The sequence below is a fragment of the Bos taurus genome, chromosome 15 (genome assembly GCF_002263795.3).
Source record: "Bos taurus isolate L1 Dominette 01449 registration number 42190680 breed Hereford chromosome 15, ARS-UCD2.0, whole genome shotgun sequence".
In the NCBI taxonomy this organism is placed as follows: domain Eukaryota; kingdom Metazoa; phylum Chordata; class Mammalia; order Artiodactyla; family Bovidae; genus Bos; species Bos taurus.
In genome coordinates, this window is record NC_037342.1 from 78,144,952 (window position 1) to 78,166,515 (window position 21,564).

Sequence of the window (21,564 nt, forward strand, 5' to 3'; positions counted from 1 at the left end):
GTGAAGAAGAACTCAAAAGCCTCTTGATGAAAGTGAAAGAGGAGAATGAAAAAGCTCACTTAAAGCTCAACATTCAGAAAACTAAGATCATGGTATCTGGTCCCATCACTTCATGGCAAATAGATAAAGAAACAGTGACAGACTTTATTTTTGGGGGCTCCAAAGTCAATGCAGATAGTGACTGCAGCCATGAAATTAAAAGACGCTTGCTCCTTGGAAGAAAAGTTGTGACCAACCTAAAGAGCATATTAAGAAGCATAGACATTACTTTCCCAACAAAGGTCGGTCTAGTCAAAGCTACGGTTTTTCCAGTAGTCATGTATGGATGTGAGAGTTGGACTATAAAGAAAGCTGAGCACCGAAGAATTGATGCTTTTGAACTGTGGTGTTGGAGAAGACTCTTGAGAGTCCCTTGGACAGCAAGGTGATCCAACCAGTCCATCCTAAAGGAGATTAGTCCTGGGTGTTCATTGGAAGGACTGATGTTGAAGCTGAAACTCCAAACTTTGGCCGCCTGATGTGAAGAACTGATTCATTTGAAAAGACCATGATGCTGGGAAAGATTGAAGGTGGGAGGAGAAGGGGACAACAGAGGATGAGAATGTTGGATGGCATCACTGACTCAATGGATGTGAGTTTGAGTAAACTCTGGGAGCTGGTGATGGACTGGGAAGCCTGGTGTGCTGCAGTCTATGGGGTCGCAAAGAGTCGGACATGACTGAGTGACTGAACTATAACTAACTACATAATCTGTTTATCTTAAATGTCATCAGAAGCAAAAATGTAAGAATCTAGAATATAAAATTGCTATTAAATTGTCTTATTATGTAACACTGAGATCTTGGTTACTGCTTATTATTGAAAATAGCATGTTTAGTATTTATTTATTTTGGACTCAATATAGATTCTTTTATGGAATTTTCCTGATTATTGCATCTTGGTTGTACAGTGAAAAGTAATGTTATTTCTCATTGCCCCTAAGGCTGGCAGTCTTTGGTATTTTACATACTGTATCAGTCAGGGTCCAGCCAGGAGACAGTCCACAGTGCAATTTGGATAGAAAAAGTTCATATGCAATTATTAATTATAGTGGGGTATTATCTATAAAAGGGTAATAAGGTCTTCCCTGGTGGTTTGATGGTTAAAAATCTGCCATATAATGCAGGGGACATTGATTGATCTCTGATGCAAGAAGATCCTACATGCCTCAGAACAACTAAACCCATGTACCACAGCTACTGAACCTGTGCTCCTGAGCCTGGGAACCACGACTACTGAGCCCACGCACTGCAACCACTGAAGCCTGTGTGCCCTAGAGCCTTGCTCCACAACAAGAGAAGCCACTGCAATGAGAAGCTCATGTGCTGCAACAGAGAGCAGCCCCAGCTGACTGCAACTAGAGAAAGCCCATGTGCAGCACCAAAGACTCAGCACAGCCCAAATAATTAAATAAATATTTTTTAAAAAGGAGGGAGGTAATGAGTTCTATAAAGAGTGACTTCCACTGAGAGATGAGCATCCAAAGAAGGAACATTTAGAATGTGAGCATCTCCCCAAACTTGGGATTTCAGTCTTATGGAGAAGGTGTAGCTGCTGTCCATTGAATGGTGGAAAAGTTTGACTGAGTTGCCTTGGTCCAGAACTATTTCATGATCTCTGAAGAGGTTGACAGGCATGAAATGTCTCTGGAAGTGGCAAGACAGGAGCCTTCCACTGCAGCGGTGGTTGACTGAAAGTCATGAACAAGGGATTAAGGCCTTGAGGGGCAAGCAGGAAAAATCCATTTTGGGTGCAGGTGGAGAAAGTCTGGCAGAGAACACCCCTCTGATAGCACAGATGGTAAAGAATCTGTCTATAACGCAGGAGGCCCAGGTTTGATCCCCGGGTGGGGAAGATTCCCTGGGGAAGGAAATGGTAACCCACTCCAGTATTACCTGGAGAATTCTATGGACAGAGGAGCCTGGCGGGCTACAGTCCATGGGGTCACAAAGAGCTGGACACGACTAAGTGACCAACACACATACACACGGTACATTTAGACTGAGTTGGAAAATTGATTACTGGGGTGCTTGTGAAATTTGTTGGAATCTTCCTGTAGATGGGCCACTGAAACTCAATGGGAAAGTGTCCATGGAAGTGTCAGTAAAAGCGGAAGGAAGTGTCAGTAAAAGCGAAAGGGAGCCCAGTGGAAGCCATCCCTCCCGCCTCCCGCGATTATAACACACGCAATGTTGAAAGCTACAGAGCCAGAACAAGATGAAAAAGGAACATATTTAATCCAGAGAGAGATGTGTCTTTGAACACTTCTCCTGATCAAGCTTATCATCATGTCAGGTCAAGGACAGGGAGAAATGCTTACAGGATCCATTTTCATTAATATGGAGTGGGCAATAATGGGTTTATTTGTAGCTGAGAGGCAATTAATTGATAACTGGCATAAGAATTTTATCCTTAATTCTTTGAACCCATTTTCTATACATTGAGGCTCAAATATATAGTGTAATATGACAGAGTCTTAAGTTAAAGTCAGAACTGAGATATATACTGAGATATGACTCTTTATCCTACATGCTGCTGCTAAGTCACTTCAGTTGTGTCTGACTCTGTGTGACCCCATAGACGGTAGCCCACCAGGCTCTCCCGTCCCTGGGATTCTCCAGGCAAGAACACTGGAGTGGGTTGCCATTTCCTTTTCCAATGCATGAAAGTGAAAAGTGAAAGTAAAGTCGCTCAGTTGTGTCCATTCTTAGCGACCCCATGGACTGCAGCCTACCAGGCTCCTCCGTCCATGGGATTTTCCAGGCAGGAGTACTGGAGTGGGGTGCCATTGCCTTCTCCACTTTATCCTACATACTTTTTGCTTATTAAACAGCCTGAAGTAAGACTTCCCTTTTTTTGTTGGTAATAAGTGACTGCAATAAATTTTTTTTATTGTAAAACCAAAAAATAAGCAAGCATCTAATTTGTTGAAAGATTCTGTATAACTGAATTTTGATAATTTCGTATAATTTCAGTATTACTTATGCTCTGATACCTCATTAATCCTTCACTGAAGAGCACAGGCAGAGATGAACAATCACTTGGAGGTGGTATTGTAGAACAGATTTAAACATCTTTGTTATTTAAACTTTTAACTCTGAGTTTTCATGGCTCAGTAAGTATGCTGTTGTGTTGTTGCTGTTTAGTCCCTAATTCGTGTCTGACTCTTCTGAGACCCCATGGACTGTACCCTCCAGTCTCCTCTGTCCATGGGATTTCCCAGGCAAGAATACTGGAGTGGGTTGTCATGCCCTCCTTCTGGGGAATCTTCCCAACTCAAGGATGGAACCCACTCAGGTTATTTACCACTGAGCCATGTGGGAAGCCCTTCTATTTACCTGGGTCTTCTTTAATTTCTTTTAGTGATGTTTCTGTTTTTAGTGTACAATTTATCCACCACTTTGGTAAAATTTATTCATAAGTATTTTATTCTTTCTGATAGTACTGCCTACATAATTATTTTTTAATTTTTTAATTTAATTTTTAATTAAGATTTTAATTTTTAATTGTTAATTCCTACTATATTGAAATATAGCTAGTTTTGTATTGATTCTAATAGTTTTATTGTGTGTGTGGATTATTTAGATTTTTTCTACATAAGATAATGTCATTTGGTAGTATAATTTTACTTCGTCCTTTCCAATTTGTATACCTTTTATTTCTATTTCTAGTCTAATTTTTCTGACATTACTCTTCAGGAAAATATTAAATAGAAGTGATGAAAGTGAACACGTTCTGATTTTATGAGGTAAGCTTTCAGCCTTTCACCATTAAGTATGTCTTTGCTATAGGAGAAACCTTGGCATATATTTGTTGATGATATAGAGCATGTCAGCCTTCAGGAGCACTTTGTCCCAGGTCTTACTATAAACTGTCACCTATCTGGTCATGTAATTATTTTCAAAAGGCCATTCCACATTTTATTCACTAATTTGCAAATATTTCTTGGACTCTATCTCTTCATGTTAGATGGGGTTCCCTAGATGCAGATCCTGAGATGGGATTTTATGGAAGTGATTTATAAGGAGAAGGGATTTAATGAAGCCACTATGGTAAGCTTCCCTGGTGGCTCAGATGGTAAAGCATCTGCCTGCAATGCGGGAGACCCAGGTTCGATTCCTGGGTTGGGAAGGTCCTCTGGAGAAAGAAATGGCAATCCACTCCAGCACTCTTGCCTGGAAAATCCCACGGACAGAGGAGCCTGATAGGCTACAGTCCATGGGGTCGCAAAGAGTCGGACACGACTGAGCGACTTCACTTTCACTTTCATGGTAGGAGAAGAAAGGCTGTGGTCTAAACTAGATTCTGATCACAAGAGCTCTAGAGTATAATTTTATGGATCCTACACTCTGAGAAGGCAGGAGCCAAATCTGTTTTTATTAGCCACTGAAGACCCAACAAATATCCAGGTGCCTGTTTCATTATTTCGGCTCAAAAATATTTACTGATGAATGAAGGACAGAGGAATAATGGAACACATTTATTATGAAATTGCTTTGTATGTAGATGTAGTCACAGATTTAAAAAAAAGCGTTTAATAATAAAATGTTACCAAAAGCTAAAGATTAACAGAGAAATATAATATGAATACTCATATATATATAAGACAATGAAATCTTGCTGAGACAGGAAAAACATCAAGGTAAACTATTTGCTCATACTGCGGATAATTTCAGTTTTCCTTTCTTTCTTTCTCTCAAAAGAAAGAGTAAAAGAAATTGTGATTTCCCTAAACAGTTCACCCAGAATTCTCAGAATCTGAATTAAATAAAATTAAATAAAGGTAGGAAAAAATTCTCTCAAATACAGTGCCTTTTTTCCTCTTTATTTTGTTGAGATTTTATTTTGCTTACACCTTTTATTTATTCATTCAATGTTTTTTACTAACCAGAAATTGTGCTACTCTGAATAAACTATCATGATATACCAGGAAATTTCTTTATGGAGTATGACTGTATATTTAATAGATAGAAATTTCTATCTGACATCACGAGTTTCTTTTCTTTGAGTCATCACTCTTTTGGATGGTTTTTCAACCTAAGATGGTGACATGAACAATGGTAAGTGCTATGAAAACCTATGAGGAAATTAAAAAAAATCATGCAATCTCCATTCAACTATTACAAATGTTCAATGGATAATTTTATTATTAAATATATTTATGTTAAATTGGAGGATTATTATTCTAATGTGTTCATCAAAACCCAGTATTGTGTTGGGTTTTATAACAACAAAATAGTTACATGTTAGAGTCAACAAATCACTATCAACTATGATACATAAAGTGAATAGTTGGTAATGAAAAGTTAATGGATTTTTAGTTACAGTAACAAAATGAAATGTACTATACACAATTTGTCCAGCATAGTCTCTGTCTCAATAAAAGGTAGTAATTGTCTTCCCTTTCTATCATTTCTTGGCTATCTATGAAGGCAGTTAGGATTTTGGTCAGGGAAATGGGTCTGATTCTGATTACTGACTCTTTGGTATATGTGCTTTGATACCATCCCTTTTCCTTCAATTTCACCACTTGTAAAATTGGGATAATAGCAGCATTATAGCAATCTCTCTGTGTTGTTAGAGAGAGTAGTGGTAAATATCAAAATACTTAGTATTTCTTTCATTTTGTTAGATGAAAAATCTATGAATCCACATACAAGGTTGAAACTAGTAAAAATAAACCTCAATTTGGTAGAATTTAGATTCTAAAGATGGAAAGAATGGTTTTGATATATGTTTTTCTCTTTTTCTGGGAACTTATTTCTGTTCCCCTCAGTGCAATAATTTGCAGTGACTAATTTACTTCTTTATTCTTTATATACTCCTTGTTGAGATCATCCAAAATACACTTTGACCTTTGTATCAGATGAATTAACGTTTGGCTCTAAAGCACATTTATAAGACACCTGAAGTAACTTTCCTACTACACAATTTCCTAATGGCATTTTCCATCTGGGCATTTCTCAAGGTATAGATTAAGGGATTTAACATGGGAGTTATCACAGTATAAAATACAGCAACTGCTTTATCAACAGCTAAGGTAGCTGCAGGTCTCATGTACACAAATATGCAGGGCACGAAGTATAAAATGACCACTGTGATGTGGGAGATGCAGGTGGAGAGGGCTTTTCGTCTTGCTTCCAAGCTGTAGGCCCTTAGGGAACGCAAGATGACCATGTACGAGACCAGCAGGAGAAGGAAGTTTAACAGACAGATGAAGCCACTGTTGGCAGCAATGAAGAGCCCTAGCGTGTGCGTATCAGTGCAGGCAAGACCGAGCAAAGGGTTCAGGTCACACATAAAGTGATCTATGACGTTAGGGCCACAGAAGGGTAAGCGGAAGATGAAGAGGATCTGTATGAATCCATGAAGAAAGCCTCCCACCCATGACACTCCCACCAGCAGCCCGCACACCTGCCAGTTCATGATGCTTGTATAGTGCAAGGGCTTGCAGATGGCCACATAGCGGTCATAGGCCATCACAGTAAGCAGGATGACTTCAGCACCTCCAAAGAAATGTTCCCCAAAGATTTGGGTCATGCATCCATGAAATAAGATGGTTTTCTTTTCACAGAGTGAATCTACAATCATCTTAGGGGCACACACAGAGGAGTAGCAGGCATCGATAAAGGAGAGATAGGCCAGGAAAAAGTACATGGGGGATCCCAAAGATGGGCTGGCAGTTATGGTGACGATGATGAGCACATTTCCTACCACAGTGGTGATGTAGATGGCAAAGAACACAGCAAACACAATTTTCTGCATCTTTGGATTCTGTGTGAGCCCCAGAAGAACAAACTCCGTCACATTGTTCCTGTTCTCCATGTGTTTCATGAAATGGTTTATTCACTACCTGAAAGTGAGAGAGTTAATCCTTAGGTAGGTTGATAAGGCCCTGAAAGAGAAAGGGTCCAGGGCCCTGGAGGAGGAGAAGGATAGAAACATTTTTTTTCTACATTGCTTTGTCTTAGTCACATAAAATGTTCTTTCTTAAACTGAGCTTTTGTGACAATAATCTTTAAAATTAACTTTGTTTAAGCCCATTTTTTTTTCTTAAACTGAGTTTTTGTGACAATAATTTTTAAAATTAATGTTCTTTAAGCCCAGAACTAATGATTACAGGACAAAACATCTCATCTTGCTCAAGGGTAGGTTTTTTCTTAAGCTCTGTACTAAGGATTATGTAAGGAAAATGTATCTTGCTCAAGGACATGTTTCTCCTTCTTAAGTGAACTTTCTGACTAATCTTGTTATTTTAAGACCTTTCCATTGCCAGTTCTAATCTTTTGAATTTAAGATGTGTGTTGTGGGAGTGGGTCTGGTAAAAGTACATAAGGCCCTGATAAGACTTGATAAGAGGCAGTCTCTGTCCCCCTTCTGATGTCTCTGTTAGAAGCTTTCTCTGCCCTTTTTCACTGTAATAAAACTTCTGCCACACAAAGGCTGAGTGATCAAGCCTGGTCCCTGATTCTGAAGCTAAATCCTCTTCTTTGGAGATCTTGATTCCATCGTTCACTGTCCAAAGCTATCAAAGAAAACATAATTTTAATTTATGCATTCTTAAGCATATTAAACTTCTTCATTCTAATAAGTAATAAATACCCAGACTTTACTGAGTGTGAATTCTTTCTTTTTTTAATGAAGAAAAGATTCCTGAGTGTGAATTCTTTCTTTCTTTCTTTTTTTAATGAAGAAAAGATTCTGAGTTCTTAAGATTATTCCAATTACCTCCTAGGAGAAAATTCTTTTAATAATGTAAATGTGAGAAACTTTTGTAAACCCTTGGGCGGGAGACCTTAATCATCTGAAATGGTTAAGTCTAACTTGAAGTAGTGTATTTCCCAGATAATGGCAATTAAGTGTGAAAAGAGGTAGAGGATGGATGTAAAGCTTAGGAATTTTCCTTTTACTCTCTGAGAAATGGGGGACCATGGAAGGTCATTGAAAATATGAGTGGAAGGATGAAAGAAATTTGATGAAGAGGGAATCTTGGATGTTATTCTACTAAAGATTTTGTGTGTCTTGGATGAAGTCGGCAGGGTTTCAGTGAATGCATGGAAGATGGAGATAGAAACCAGAGTAGCAAAGTACTTAGAATAGTTGAAAAAGGAGTAAAACTACAATGTGCACGCGCTAAGTGGCTTCAGTCATGTCCATCTCTCTGCGACCCCATGGACTCTAGCCCACCAGGCTCCTCCCTCCACAGGATTCTCCAGGCAAGAACATTGGAGTAGGTTGCCATGCCCTCCTCCAGGGTTCTTCCCAACAGATTGTTATTGTTGTTTAGTCACTAAGTCATGTCTGATTCTTTTGTGACCCCCATGGACTGTAGCCACTCTACACTCCTCTGTTCATGGGATTTTTCAGGCAAGAATACTGGAGAGGGTTTCTATTTCCTTCTCCATGGGGATCTTCCTGACCTAGGAATTGAACCCATGTCTCCTGCCTTGGCAGGCAGATTCTTTACCACTGAGCCTCCAGGAAAGCCCAAAAAATGGGTACAAGAGCTAATTAAAAGTATTCATAATGCATGTTGACTAAACCTACTTACTTTGCAATAGGTATAGCATGCACATTCCAATAGTTTTTTGCTATGTTCATAGTGTACTAGCACATGCTTTCTTTTCCTAGCAATAACAATTTACACGGCTGGTATTGTATCATTCATTTTGCACATGAGGAAACAATCTCATAGACTGATGTTAACAGCTTAATAAAAGTGCTAATATTAACTAAAGCTGCACACTTAGTATGCTTTAAGTGTTATGCAGACATCTGGTTTTAAGCCTTGATACAAACCTACAAGATGGTTACTACCATCATTTTTATGCTTATTTTACACATTAGGAAATAGAAACATAGAGAAATTAAGGATTCTGTTCAAGTCCAAGCAGCTAAAAATTTAGGCAGAGCTAAGATCAGTTCAGATTATGCATCTTTATTTTTTGCTCCAAATCTTAATCCATGCTCTATACTGTCATGTTATAACAAACAATGGAGAACTAGTAACCTGCTTTTGAAATGGCCATAATTATTATACTTTCGATTACTTTAATACTACCTGAGAGGCAAGTTTATACTGATAAATTTTATCCACTCACACACACATACACACACTCACACACACATTGATATCTCTGAAGTCCCAAGTAGTAAGGAAACTGTGGTACTGAATTCATTGAATAGCCCTTTCATCTTGACTTCTTCCTCAGACCTAACTCTCCCTTCTCTGATACCACTCCAAATAATAGCACCCCAGATTTTTCTGCAAAATGTTGAGAAAGTCTATGCTGCTGGTTAAATAGTTTGGTTTGAGAATCAGAAAAGACCCAGTTTAAATCCTGGTTCTTCCAATTGCAACTTCTTTGATCTGAAGTCTCATTTCTTTGGCACCTTATATTCTTGTTTTCTCAGCTATAAAGTTAGAATAATAATATGCACTCCATAGATCAATAGTGGAGTCATTATGTCTGAACACACCTACCCACTGTGGACACAAAAAGAACTTTTAGTTACTTTTGACTGTGTATACAGCTGTGGGATAGGGAGAGTTAACATTTGGAGCAGTAATACAGAGAAGTGTTTAACCATGCTTCAAACTCCAGAAAAACTACTAATTTTAGTCTCAAAGAAACAACAGAGGGTGATATTATCCATAGCAGGTTTCCCCAGGAAGGGTCACCATATTTATACTTGTTGAAACTACTGGTGATTTATGTTACTGAATTTGTAATTTTCTCTTTCATGTATGTGAAGTATAATTAAATTTTGTTTTGTCCTCATTATTAGTCCTGATCATTAAATAAGATGCTTCATGGCCAAGCATGGGGCCTGTTGTCACAGAGCTGGGTTCCTCAATTTGCTTAACCTCTTCAAGTCTCAAAATTTTCAAGTGTCAAATTCATGAATATCTTTTGAAAAATTGAAATGCGGATAAAATAATCTTTTACTATATTTGAAAAGTGTTGAAAAATAATGAGTTATACATATGAAGTAACAAATTAAAATGAGCATCAGCACTATTGAAAAACTTACCTTAGCTCTTCACATGGTTTTAGTGATGTTTAAATGTGTTCAGGAGCAGTTCCGTATTCAAACTAACTTCTTATAGCAAGTAACTTTCAGTATAAAAAGTGTGACACTTGAGAAGAGCTTGTTAACTCTGAAATAAACAGTTGTTAAGAAATTGTATACATTGAACATGTATAAGTTCTTAGTATATCAGTAATATCTCATAAAACCTGTTTTAAAAGATAAAAGGGTTCTTAGAAGTCTAAATCTTTCCATCTAGCTTCTAAAGCCTCAAATGGTCTTCACAGAAAACTTGCTTTCTGATTCTGAATTGAGAATGGGTGAACTGGAATACTATGGAGAACTGATCTGAATAAATGCCGGTGGTTCGGCAGCACAAGAAACAGAGTGTGAAGGAAGCATGTTCAAATGGCTCATTCTGCCCATGATTAATCTTGTTCCTGAGAGGTGAACAGCAACACAAATCACTTCTACCTTGCTCTTGTATATTCATAGATATTCAAAGAGGCTGTGATAAGGTCCAGGGACCTTGTCTTATAGCTGCTGCTTTCTCTCCTAGGAATTAATTATCTACTTCGATGGAAAGGCTTTGTCCAGAAGCAAGTATTCTGAAACGACAGTGTGGAGAAACACCCACTGTAAAATGGGAAATAGTTTTCCCTTCGTGTGTGTGCATGGGAGTTCAGTTGTGTTTGACTGTTTGTGACCCCATGGAGCCTGCCAGGCTTCTCTGTCTATGGAATTTTCCAGACGAGATTACATGAGTGGGTTGCCATTTCCTTCTCCAGGGGGTCTTCCTGACCCAGGGATCAAACCCACGTCTCTTGTGTCTCCTGCATCGGCCGGCAAGTTCTTTACGAGCTGAGCCACTGGAGCAGCTCAGTATTCCCTTCACTTGGAAACTAACTCTGTGAGATTCCCTCTTTTCTATCAGGACATGGATTGTTAAGAAAACTGAATGTCTTGTCAATAGCAAAGTGGCATAATTCCTGTGTGTGACATGTGATGAATCCCCATTGACTCCTGTCATAGGAGAGTTTGTATTTTCTTATCAATTATTAAAACTTTATTGGAAACCATTATTGATTGCTTGAGAGCTAGATCACTGAGGACATACAATTAATGGCAGCCTTTTGAAAGTTCTTGAGGAGGGTAGGAGCTAAGATGGCGGCGGAGTAGGATGGGGAGAACACTTTCTCCCCCACAAATTCATCAAAAGAACATTTAAACGCCAAGTAAATTCCACAAAACAACTTCTGAAGGCTGGCAGAGGACATCAGGCACCCAGAAAAGCAACCCAAGTCTTCGAAAGGAGGTAGGAAAAAATATAAAAGACAAGAAAAGAGACAAAAGAGGGAGGGACAGAGTTCTGTCCCGGGAAGGGAGTCTTAAAAAGAGAGAATTTTCAAAACACCAGGAAACCTTCTCACTGCCGAGTCTGTGCTGAGCCTTGGAAGCACAGAGGGCAACATAACAGGGAGGAAAAATAAATAAACAATTAAAACCTGCAGATTTCGAGCCCTATGGTAACTCCCCCAGTGGAGAAGCAGCGCTGACGCCTGCACATGCCACTAGCAAGCAGGAGCTGGGCAGGGAGGAGCGGCGTGGTCCGCATGGCTTAGAGTAAGGATCTGGCCTGAACAAGCACTATCTGAGAGAAATAATTTGGGCTAGCAAACCAGACTGTGGGATATCTACCACGCAAAAAGCCAGCCCTAACCTAAGACACCACCAGGCCCACGCACGGAACAAAGGACTGAACAGAGATAGCCGGCTGCAGAGGATCCCCTTCCAGTGACAGGCAGCCAGAGCCAGAAGGGGGCAATCGCAGCCCCAGAGAGACATTATCTAGAAAACTGTAAGCAGGGCTTTTTGCTAACTAAAACTTCTTGGGGGTCTGGACCATCAACATCCGCCTGAGAAGGTGTGCCAGTTGTACACCTAGATAACCGAGCGGTGGGGAGGCGATAAGTTGTATCAATTGCGCTCGCCAAACACCTCATCACCTGAGCTGCTCGGACCTGGGAAGGGCACAAAACGCAGGCCCAACCGAGTCTGCACCTCTGAGGACTACCCGAGTGCCTGAACCTGAGCAGCTTGGACCTGGGAGGTGCAGGCAGCCCAGGGCCGGCCTCGGATGGTTCCCGATGCAGCAACCTAGAGCCTGAGCGGTGTGGACAGGGAGGCTACATGCGCCGTGAGCGGGGGCAGAACCAGTGTGGCTGAGGCACTGTGAGCACACGCCAGTGTTATTTGTTTGCAGCGTCCCTCCCTCCCCACAGCGCAACTGAACAAGTGAGCCTAAAAAAAAAAAGTGTCCACCACCATCCCCGTTGTGTCAGGGCAGAAACCAGACACTGAAGAGACCAGCAAACAGAAGAAGCTATAACAGAGGGAACCGCCTTGGAAGCTACAGGCAATAGATTAAACCCTGTGGTTAGTAACGGCTACATAGGATGGGGCCTGTAGATCTTGAGAAATATAAGTCAGACCAAGGAACTAGCCGAAAATGAACTGACCACACAATACTCACAACAAAACCAGAGAAAGTCCTGACATATTTTTACTATTTTTACGATCATTCTTTCTTTTTTTTTTAATTAAAAAATTTTTTAAGTCCTCTATTATTCCTTTAATTTTCACTTTTATAACCTACTATTACTTTGCGAAGAAAAAAAAAGGACCCTATTTTTTTTAAAGCAAACTTCATATATATATATTTTTATCATTTTTGCAACCTTTTTTTTTTCTCTTTTCTTCTTTTCTTTAATATTGTATTTTTGAAATTCCAATCTCTACCCTAGATTTTTAATTTTAGCATTTTGGTATTTGTTATTAATTTTGTACCTATATTTTTTTTTATAATTTTTGTGACTGTTTTTTTCCCCTCTCTTTCTTTCTCTTCTTCTTTTATATAACATTGTATATCTGACATTCCAAACTCTACTCTAGATTTTAAAATTTATGCTTTTAGGTATTTGTTATCAATTTTTTACTATATTTTCTTTATAATTTTTGCGACTTTGTTTTTGTTTGTTTGTTTTTTTCCCTCTTTTTCTTCTTCTTTTTTTTAACACTGTATTTTTGAAATTCCAAACTCTACTGTAGATGTTTAACTTTTGCTTTTTTGGTATTTGTTATCAATTTTGTACCTATACTTTCTTTATAATTTTTGTGACTTTGTTTGTTTTGTTTGTTTGTTTTTTTTCTCTCTCTCTCTCTCTCTCTCTCTTTCCCTTCTTCTTTTCTTTAACATTGTATTTTTGAAATTCCGAACTCTAGATTTTTAATTTTTGCTTTTATGTATTTGTTACCAATTTTGTACCTTTAAGAACCCAATCTTCAGTACCCATTTTTCACTAGGGAGCGAGATTACTGGCTTGACTGCTGTCTCTCCCTTTGGACTCTCCTTTTTCTCCACCAAGTCACCTGTGTCTCCTCCCTAACCCCTCTCTACTCTACCCAACTCTGTGAATTTCTGTATATTCCAGATGGTGGAGAACACTTAGGGAACTGATTACTGGCTGGATCTGTCTCTCTCCTTGTCATTCCCTCCTTTTATCCTCCTGGCCACCTCTGTCTCCTTCCTCCTTCTTCTTGTTTCTGTATAATTCCGTGAACATCTCTGAGTGGTCCAGTTGTGGAGTGCATATAAGGAAGTGATTACTGGCTAGCCCACTCTCTCCTCTATTGATTCCACCTCATCTCATTCGGGTCACCTCTAACTCCCTCCTCCCACTTGTCTTCTCTATGTTATGCTGTGAACCTCTCTGGGTGACCCTCATGGTGGAGAAACTTTTCATCTTTAATGTAGATGTTTTATCAGTGGTGCTGTATAGAAGGAGAAGTTTTGAAACTACTGTAAAAATAAGACCGATAACCTGAAGCAGGAGGCCTAAGTCCAAACCCTGACTCCAGGGAACTCCTGACTCCAGGGAACACTAATTGACAGGAGCTCATCAAACGCCTCCATACCTACACTGAAACCAAGCACCACACAAGAGCCAACAAGTTCCAGGGCAGGACACACCAAGCAAATTTTCCAGCAACACAGGAACACAGCCCTGAGCTCCAAGATACAGGCTGCCCAAAGTCACCCCAAAACCATAGACATCTCATACCTCATTACTGGACACTTCATTGCACTCCAGAGAGAAGAAATGCAGCTCCACCCACCAGAACACCGACACAAGCTTACCTAACCAAGAAACCTTGACAAACCACCTGTACAAACCCAGATACAGTGAGGAAATGCCACAATAAAAAGAACTCCACAAACTGCCAGAATACAGAAAGGACACCCCAAACTCAGCAATTTAAACAAGATGAAGAGACAGAGGAATACCCAGCAGATAAAGGAACAGGATAAATGCCCACCAAACCAAACAAAAGAGGAAGAGATAGGGAATCTACCTGATAAAGAATTCCAAATAATGATAGTGAAATTGATCCAAAATCTTGAAATCAAAATGGAATCACAGATAAATAGCCTGGAGACAAGGATTGAGAAGACGCAAGAAAGGTTTAACAAGGACCTAGAAGAAACAAAAAAGAGTCAATATATAATGAATAATGCAATAAATGAGATAAAAAACACTCTGGAGGTAATAAATAGTAGAATAACAGAGGCAGAAAATAGGATTAGTGAATTAGAAAATAGAATGGTAGAAATAAATGAATCAGAGAGGAAAAAAGAAAAACAAATTAAAAGAAATGAGGACAATCTCAGAGACCTCCAGGACAATATTAAGTGCTACAACATTCGAATCATAGGGGTCTGAGAAGAAGAAGACAAAAAGAAAGACCATGAGAAAATACTTGAGGAGATAATAGTTGAAAACTTGCCTAAAATGGGGAAGGAAATAACCACTCAAGTCCAAGAAACCCAGAGAGTCCCAAACAGGATAAACCCAAGGTGAAACACCCCAAGACACATATTAATCAAATTAACAAAGTAAGCACAAAGAACAGATATTAAAAGCAGCAAGGGAAAAACAACAAATAACACACAAGGGAATTCCCATAAGGATAACAGCTGATCTTTCAATAGAAACTCTTCAAGCCAGGAGGGAATGGCAAGACATACTTAAAGTGATGAAAGAAAATAACCTACAGCCCAGATTATTGTACCCAGCAAGGATCTCATTCAAATATGAAGGAGAAATCAAAAGCTTTTCAGACAAGCAAAAGCTGAGAGAATTCAGCACCACCAAACCAGCTCTCCAACAAATACTAAAGGATATTCTCTAGACAGGAAACACAAAACGGTGTATAAACTCGAACCCCAAAAAATAAAGTAAATGGCAACGGGATCATACTTATCAGTAATTACCTTAAACGTAAATGGGTTGAATGCCCCAACCAAAAGACAAAGACTGGCTGAATGGATAGAAAAACAAGACCCCTATATATGTTGTCTACAAGAGACCCACCTCAAAACAGGGGACACATACAGACTGAAAGTGAAGGGCTGGAAAAAGATTTTCCATGCAAATAGGGACCAAAAGAAAGCAGGAGTAGCAATACTCATATCAGATAAAATAGACTTTAAAACAAAGGCTGTGAAAAGAGACAAAGATGGTCACTACATAATGATCAAAGGATCAATCCAAGAAGAAGATATAACAATTATAAATATATATGCACCCAACACGGGAGCACCGCAATATATAAGTCAAAAGCTAACAAGTATGAAAGGAGAAATTAACAATAACACAATAATAGTGGGAGACTTTAATACCCCACTCACACCTATGGATAGATCAACTAAACAGAAAATTAACAAGGAAACACAAACTTTAAATGATACAATAGACCAGTTAGATCTAATTGATATCTATAGGACATTTCATCTCAAAACAATGAATTTCACCTTTTTCTCAAGCACACATGGAACCTTCTCCAAGATAGATCACATCCTGGGCCATAAATCTAGCCTTGGTAAATTCAAAAAAATGGAAATCATTCCAAGCATCTTTTCTGACCACAATGCAGTAAGATTAGATCTCAATTACAGGAGAAAAACTATTAAAAATGCCAACATATGGAGGCTGAACAACACGCTGCTGAATAACCAACAAATCAGAGAAGAAATAAAAAAAGAAATCAAAATTTGCATAGAAACTAATGAAAATGAAAACACAGCAACCCAAAACCTTTGGGACAGTGTAAAAGCAGTCCTAAGGCCAAAGTTCATAGCAATACAGGCATACCTCAGGAAACAAGAAAAAAGTCAAATAAATAACCTAACTCTACACCTAAAGCAACTAGAAGAGGAAGAAATGAAGAACCCCAGGGTTAGTAGAAGGAAAGAAATCTTAAAAATTAGGGCATAAATAAATGCAAAAGAAACAAAAGAGACCATAGCAAAAATCAACAAAGACAAAAGCTGGTTCTTTGAAAGGATAAATAAAATTGACAAACCATTAACCAGACTCATCAAGAAACAAAGGGAGAAAAACCAAATCAATAAAATTAGAAATGAAAATGGAGAGATCACAACAGACAACACAGAACTACAAAGGATCATAAGAGACTACTATCAACAATTATATGCCAATAAAATGGACAACGTGGAAGAAATGGACAAATTCTTAGAAAAGTACAACTTTCCAAAACTGGACCAGGAAGAAATAGAAAATCTTAACAGACACATCACAAGCACGGAAATTGAAAGTGTAATCAAAAATCTTCCAGCAAACAAAAGCCCAGGTCCAGACGGCTTCACAGCTGAATTCTACCAAAAATTTAGAGAAGAGCTAACACCTATCCTACTCAAACTCTTCCAAAAAATTGCAAAGGAATGTAAACTTCCAAACTCATCCTATGAGGCCAACATCACTCTAATACCAAAACCTGACAAAGATCCCACAAAAAAAGAAAACTACAGGCCAGTATCACTGATGAACATAGATGCAAAAATCCTTAACAAAAGTCTAGCAATCAGAATCCAACAACACATTAAAAAGATAATGCACCATGACCAAGTGGGCTTTATCCCAGGGATGCAAGGATTCTTCAATATCCACAAATCAATCAATGTAATACAACACATTAACAAAATGAAAAATAAAAATCATATGATTATCTCAATAGATGCAGAGAAAGCCTTTGACAAAATTCAACACCCATTTATGATAAAAACTCTCCAGAAAGCAGGAATAGAAGGAACATACCTCAATATAATAAAAACTATATATGAGAAACCCACAGCAAACATTATCCTCAATAGTGAAAAATTGAAAGCATTTCCTTTAAAGTCAGGAACAAGACAAGGGCACCCACTTTCACCATTACTATTCAACATAGTTTTGGAAGTTTTGGCCACAGCAATCAGAGCAGAAAAAGAAATAAAAGGAATCCAAATTGGAAAAGAAGAAGTAAAACTCTCACTGTTTGCAGATGACATGATCCTCTACATAGAAAACCCTAAAGACTCCACCAGAAAATTACTAGAACTAATCAATGATTATAGTAAAGTTGCAGGATATAAAATCAACATACAGAAATCCCTTGCATTCCTATACACTAATAATGAGAAAACAGAGAAATTAAGGAAACAATTCCATTCAGCATTGCAACAGAAAGAATAAAATACTTAGGAATATATTTACCTAATCAAACTAAAGAGCTACATATAGAAAACTATAAAACACTGGTGAAAGAAATCAAAGAGGACACTAATAGATGGAGAAATAGACCATGTTCATGGATTGGAAGAATCAATATAGTGAAAATGAGTATACTACCCAAAGCAATTTATAGATTCAATGCAATCCCTATCAAGCTACCAATGGTATTCTTCACAGAGCTAGAACAAATAATTTCACAATGTGTATGGAAATACAAAAAGCCTCGAATAGCCAAAGCTATCTTGAGAAAGAAGAATGGAACTGGAGGAATCAACCTACCTGACTTCAGGCTCTACTATAAAGCCACAGTCATCAAGACAGTATGATACTGGCACAAAGACAGAAATATAGATCAATGGAACAAAATAGAAATCCCAGAGATAAATCCACGCACATATGGACACCTTATCTTTGACAAAGGAGGCAAGAATATACAATGGATTATAGACAATCTCTTTAACAAGTGCTGCTGGGAAATCTGGTCAATGACTTGTAAAAGAATGAAACTAGAGCACTTTCTAACACCATACACAAAAATAAACTCAAAATGGATTAAAGATCTCAATGTAAGACCAGAAACTATAAAACTCCTAGAGGAGAACATAGGCAAAACACTCTCTGACATACATCACAGCAGGATCCTCTATGACCCACCTCCCAGAATATTGGAAATGAAAGCAAAAATAAACAAACGGGACCTAATTAAACTTAAAAACTTCTGCACAACAAAGGAAACTATAAGCAAGGTGAGAAGACAGCCTTCAGAATGGGAGAAAATAATAGCAAATGAAGCAACTGACAAACAACTAATGTCAACAATATACAAGCAACTCCTACAGCTCAATTCCAGAAAAATAAACGACCCAATCAAAAAATGGGCCAAAGAACTAAATAGACATTTCTCCAAAGAAGACATACAGAAGGCTAACAAACACATGAAAAGATGCTCAACATCACTCATTATCAGAGAAATGCAAATCAAAACCACTATGAGGTACCATTTCACGCCAGTCAGAATGGCTGCGATCCAAAAGTCTAGAAAAGTTTAGAAAGATGGTAACAATAACCCTGTATATGAGACAGCAAAAGAGACACTGATGTATAGAACAGTCTTTTGGACTCTGTGGGAGAGGGAGAGGGTGGGATGATTTGGGAGAATGGCATTGAAATACGTAAAATATCATATATGAAATGAGTCACCAGTCCAGGTTCGATGGACGATACTGAGTGCTTGGGGCTGGTGCACTGGGATGACCCAGAGGGATGGTATGGGGAGGGAGGAAGGAGGAGGGTTCAGATTGGGGAACACATGTATACCTGTGGCGGATTCATTTTAAATTTTTAAAAATAAAATAATAATAATAAAAAAAGATAAGCAAAAAGCAAAGGAGAAAAGGAAAGATATAAACATCTGAATGCAGAGTTCCAAAGAATAGCAAGAAGAGATAAGAAAGCCTTCTTCAGCAATCAATGCAAAGAAATAGAGGAAAACAACAGAATGGGAAAGACTAGGGATCTCTTCAAGAAAATCAGAGATACCAAAGGAATATTTCAGGCAAAGATGGGCTCGATAAAGGACAGAAATGGTATGGACCTAACAGAAGCAGAAGATATTAAGAAGAGATGGCAAGAATACACAGGAGAACTGTACAAAAAAGATCTTCACGACCCAGATAATCACGATGGTGTGATGACTGACCTAGAGCCAGACATCCTGGAATGTGAAGTCCAGGGGGCCTTAGAAAACATCACTACGAACAAAGATTGTGGAAGTGATGGAATTCCAGTTAAGCTATTCCAAATCCTGAAAGATGATGCTGTGAAAGTGCTGCACTCAATATGCCAGCAAATTTGAAAGACTCAGCAGTGGCCACAGTACTGGAAAAGGTCAGTTTTCATTCCAATCCCTAAAAAGACAATGCCAAAGAGTGCTCAAACTACTGCACAATTGCACTCATCTCACATGCTAGTAAAGTAATGCTCAAAATTCTCCAAGCCAGGCTTCAGCAATATGTGAACCATCAACTTCCTGATGTTCAAGCTGGTTTTAGAAAAGACAGAGGAACCAGAGATCAAATTGCCAACATCTGCTGGATCATGGAAAAAGCAAGAGAGTTCCAGAAAGCCATCTATTTCTGCTTGATTGACTATGCCAAAGCCTTTGACTGTGTGGATCACAATAAACTGTGGAAAATTCTTCAAGAGATGGGAATACCAGACCACCTGACCTGCCTCTTGAGAAATTTGTATGCAGGTCAGGAAGCAACAGTTAGAACTGGAAATGGAACAACAGACTGGTTCCAAACAGGAAAAGGAGTACATCAAGGCTGTGTATTGTCATCCTGCTTATTTAACTTATATGCAGAGTACATCATGAGAAACGCTGGGCTGGAAGAAACACAAGCTGGAATCAAGATTGCCAGGAGAAATATCAATAACCTCAGATATGCAGATGACACCACCCTTATGGCAGAAAGTGAAGAGGAACTCAAAAGCCTCTTGATGAAAGTGAAAGTGGAGAGTGAAAAAGTTGGCTTAAAGCTCAACATTCAGAAAACGAAGATCATGGCATCCGGTCCCATCACTTCATGGGAAATAGATGGGGAAACAGTGGAAACAGTGTCAGACTTTATTTTTCTGGGTTCCAAAATCACTACAGATGGTGACTGCAGCCATGAAATTAAAAGACGCTTACTCCTTGGAAGGAAAGTTATGACTTCCTAGATAACATATTCAAAAGCAGAATTTGTTTGCCAACAAAAGTCCATCTAGTCAAGGCTATGGTTTTTCCTGTGGTCATGTATGGATGTGAGAGTTGGACTGTGAAGAAGGCTGAGCGCTGAAGAATTGATGCTTTTGAACTGTGGTGTTGGAGAAGACTCTTGAGAGTCCCTTGGACTGCAAGGAGATGCAACCAGTCCATTCTGCAGGAGATCCGCCCTGAGATTTCTTTGAAAGGAATGATTCTAAAGCTGAAACTCCAGTACTTTGGCCACCTCATGCGAAGAGTTGACTCATTGGAAAAGACCCTGATTCTGGGTGGGATTGGGGGCAGGAGGAGAAGGGGACGACAGAGGATGAGGTGGCTAGATGGCATCACTGACTCGATGGACGTGAGTCTGAGTGAATTCTGGGAGTTGGTGATGGACAGGTAGGCCTGGCGTGCTGTGATTCATGGGGTCACAAGGAGTTGGACACGACTGAGTGACTGATCTGATCTGATGTCTTTTATGCTTTTAGGGCCTGGCAAACCAAAGTGAAGTCGCTCAGTCGTGTCTGACTCTTTGGGACCCCATGCACTGCAGCCTGCCAGGCTCCTCCGTCCATGGGGTTTTCCAGGCAAGAGTACTAGAGTGGGTTGCTATTTCCTTCTCCAGGGGATCTTCCCAACCCAGGGATTGAACCCAAGTCCCCCACATTGCAGGCAGATGCTCTTACTGTCTGAGCAAAAACTTAAAATATTATAAACATCTGTGAGTCCCAAAGAAATAGAAATGTGATACAGCTTCTGACGTCTTTCCTCTCTCTCCCAAACACAAATTCCTTTTAAATACAAAGTGCATGTGTCTTCTGTCTGGGCTAGTTTATTATTTGAACAAGTCAGGCCAGGACAAGAAGTCTTAGAGAGGATCTAATGCGAATTGATATAGAAGAGAAGTACAGTTTTTTGAAATTTTACTTCAGGGTTTTCTTTCTGGAAACACTTTGATTTTTTTTTCTTTTTTTTTTTTGCAGTAAATTAACATGTTCATGACTCTGGTTACAGACAGCTTGGGTTGAAGAAAACCCCGATGGAATTTATTTTAAATATTATTGAGCCTTCAAAGGACCAATTATTGATAGGTCAGTAGTTTATAACCCT

General features: G+C 38.9%; 1 protein-coding gene and 1 non-coding gene across 2 annotated transcripts; one reads left to right on the top strand and one right to left on the bottom strand.

Moving 5' to 3' along the window:
• Positions 1-4,098: 4,098 nt before the first annotated feature.
• TRNAC-GCA (transfer RNA cysteine (anticodon GCA)) lies at positions 4,099-4,170 on the top strand. Its single transcript has one exon. It is a non-coding gene; the product is annotated as a tRNA-Cys (tRNA).
• A 1,764-nt stretch (positions 4,171-5,934) lies between these two features.
• Positions 5,935-6,873, bottom strand: OR4C10G (olfactory receptor family 4 subfamily C member 10G). Its single transcript, NM_001389932.1, has one exon. It carries the CDS (start codon positions 6,871-6,873, stop codon positions 5,935-5,937), a length of 939 nt encoding a protein of 312 aa, NP_001376861.1.
• Between the last annotated feature and the right edge of the window lie 14,691 nt (positions 6,874-21,564).

Excerpts from the sequence above, each read along its gene's own strand:
- OR4C10G (NM_001389932.1), bottom strand. The coding sequence starts at position 6,873 with ATGAAACACATGGAGAACAGGAACAATGTGACGGAGTTTGTTCTTCTG.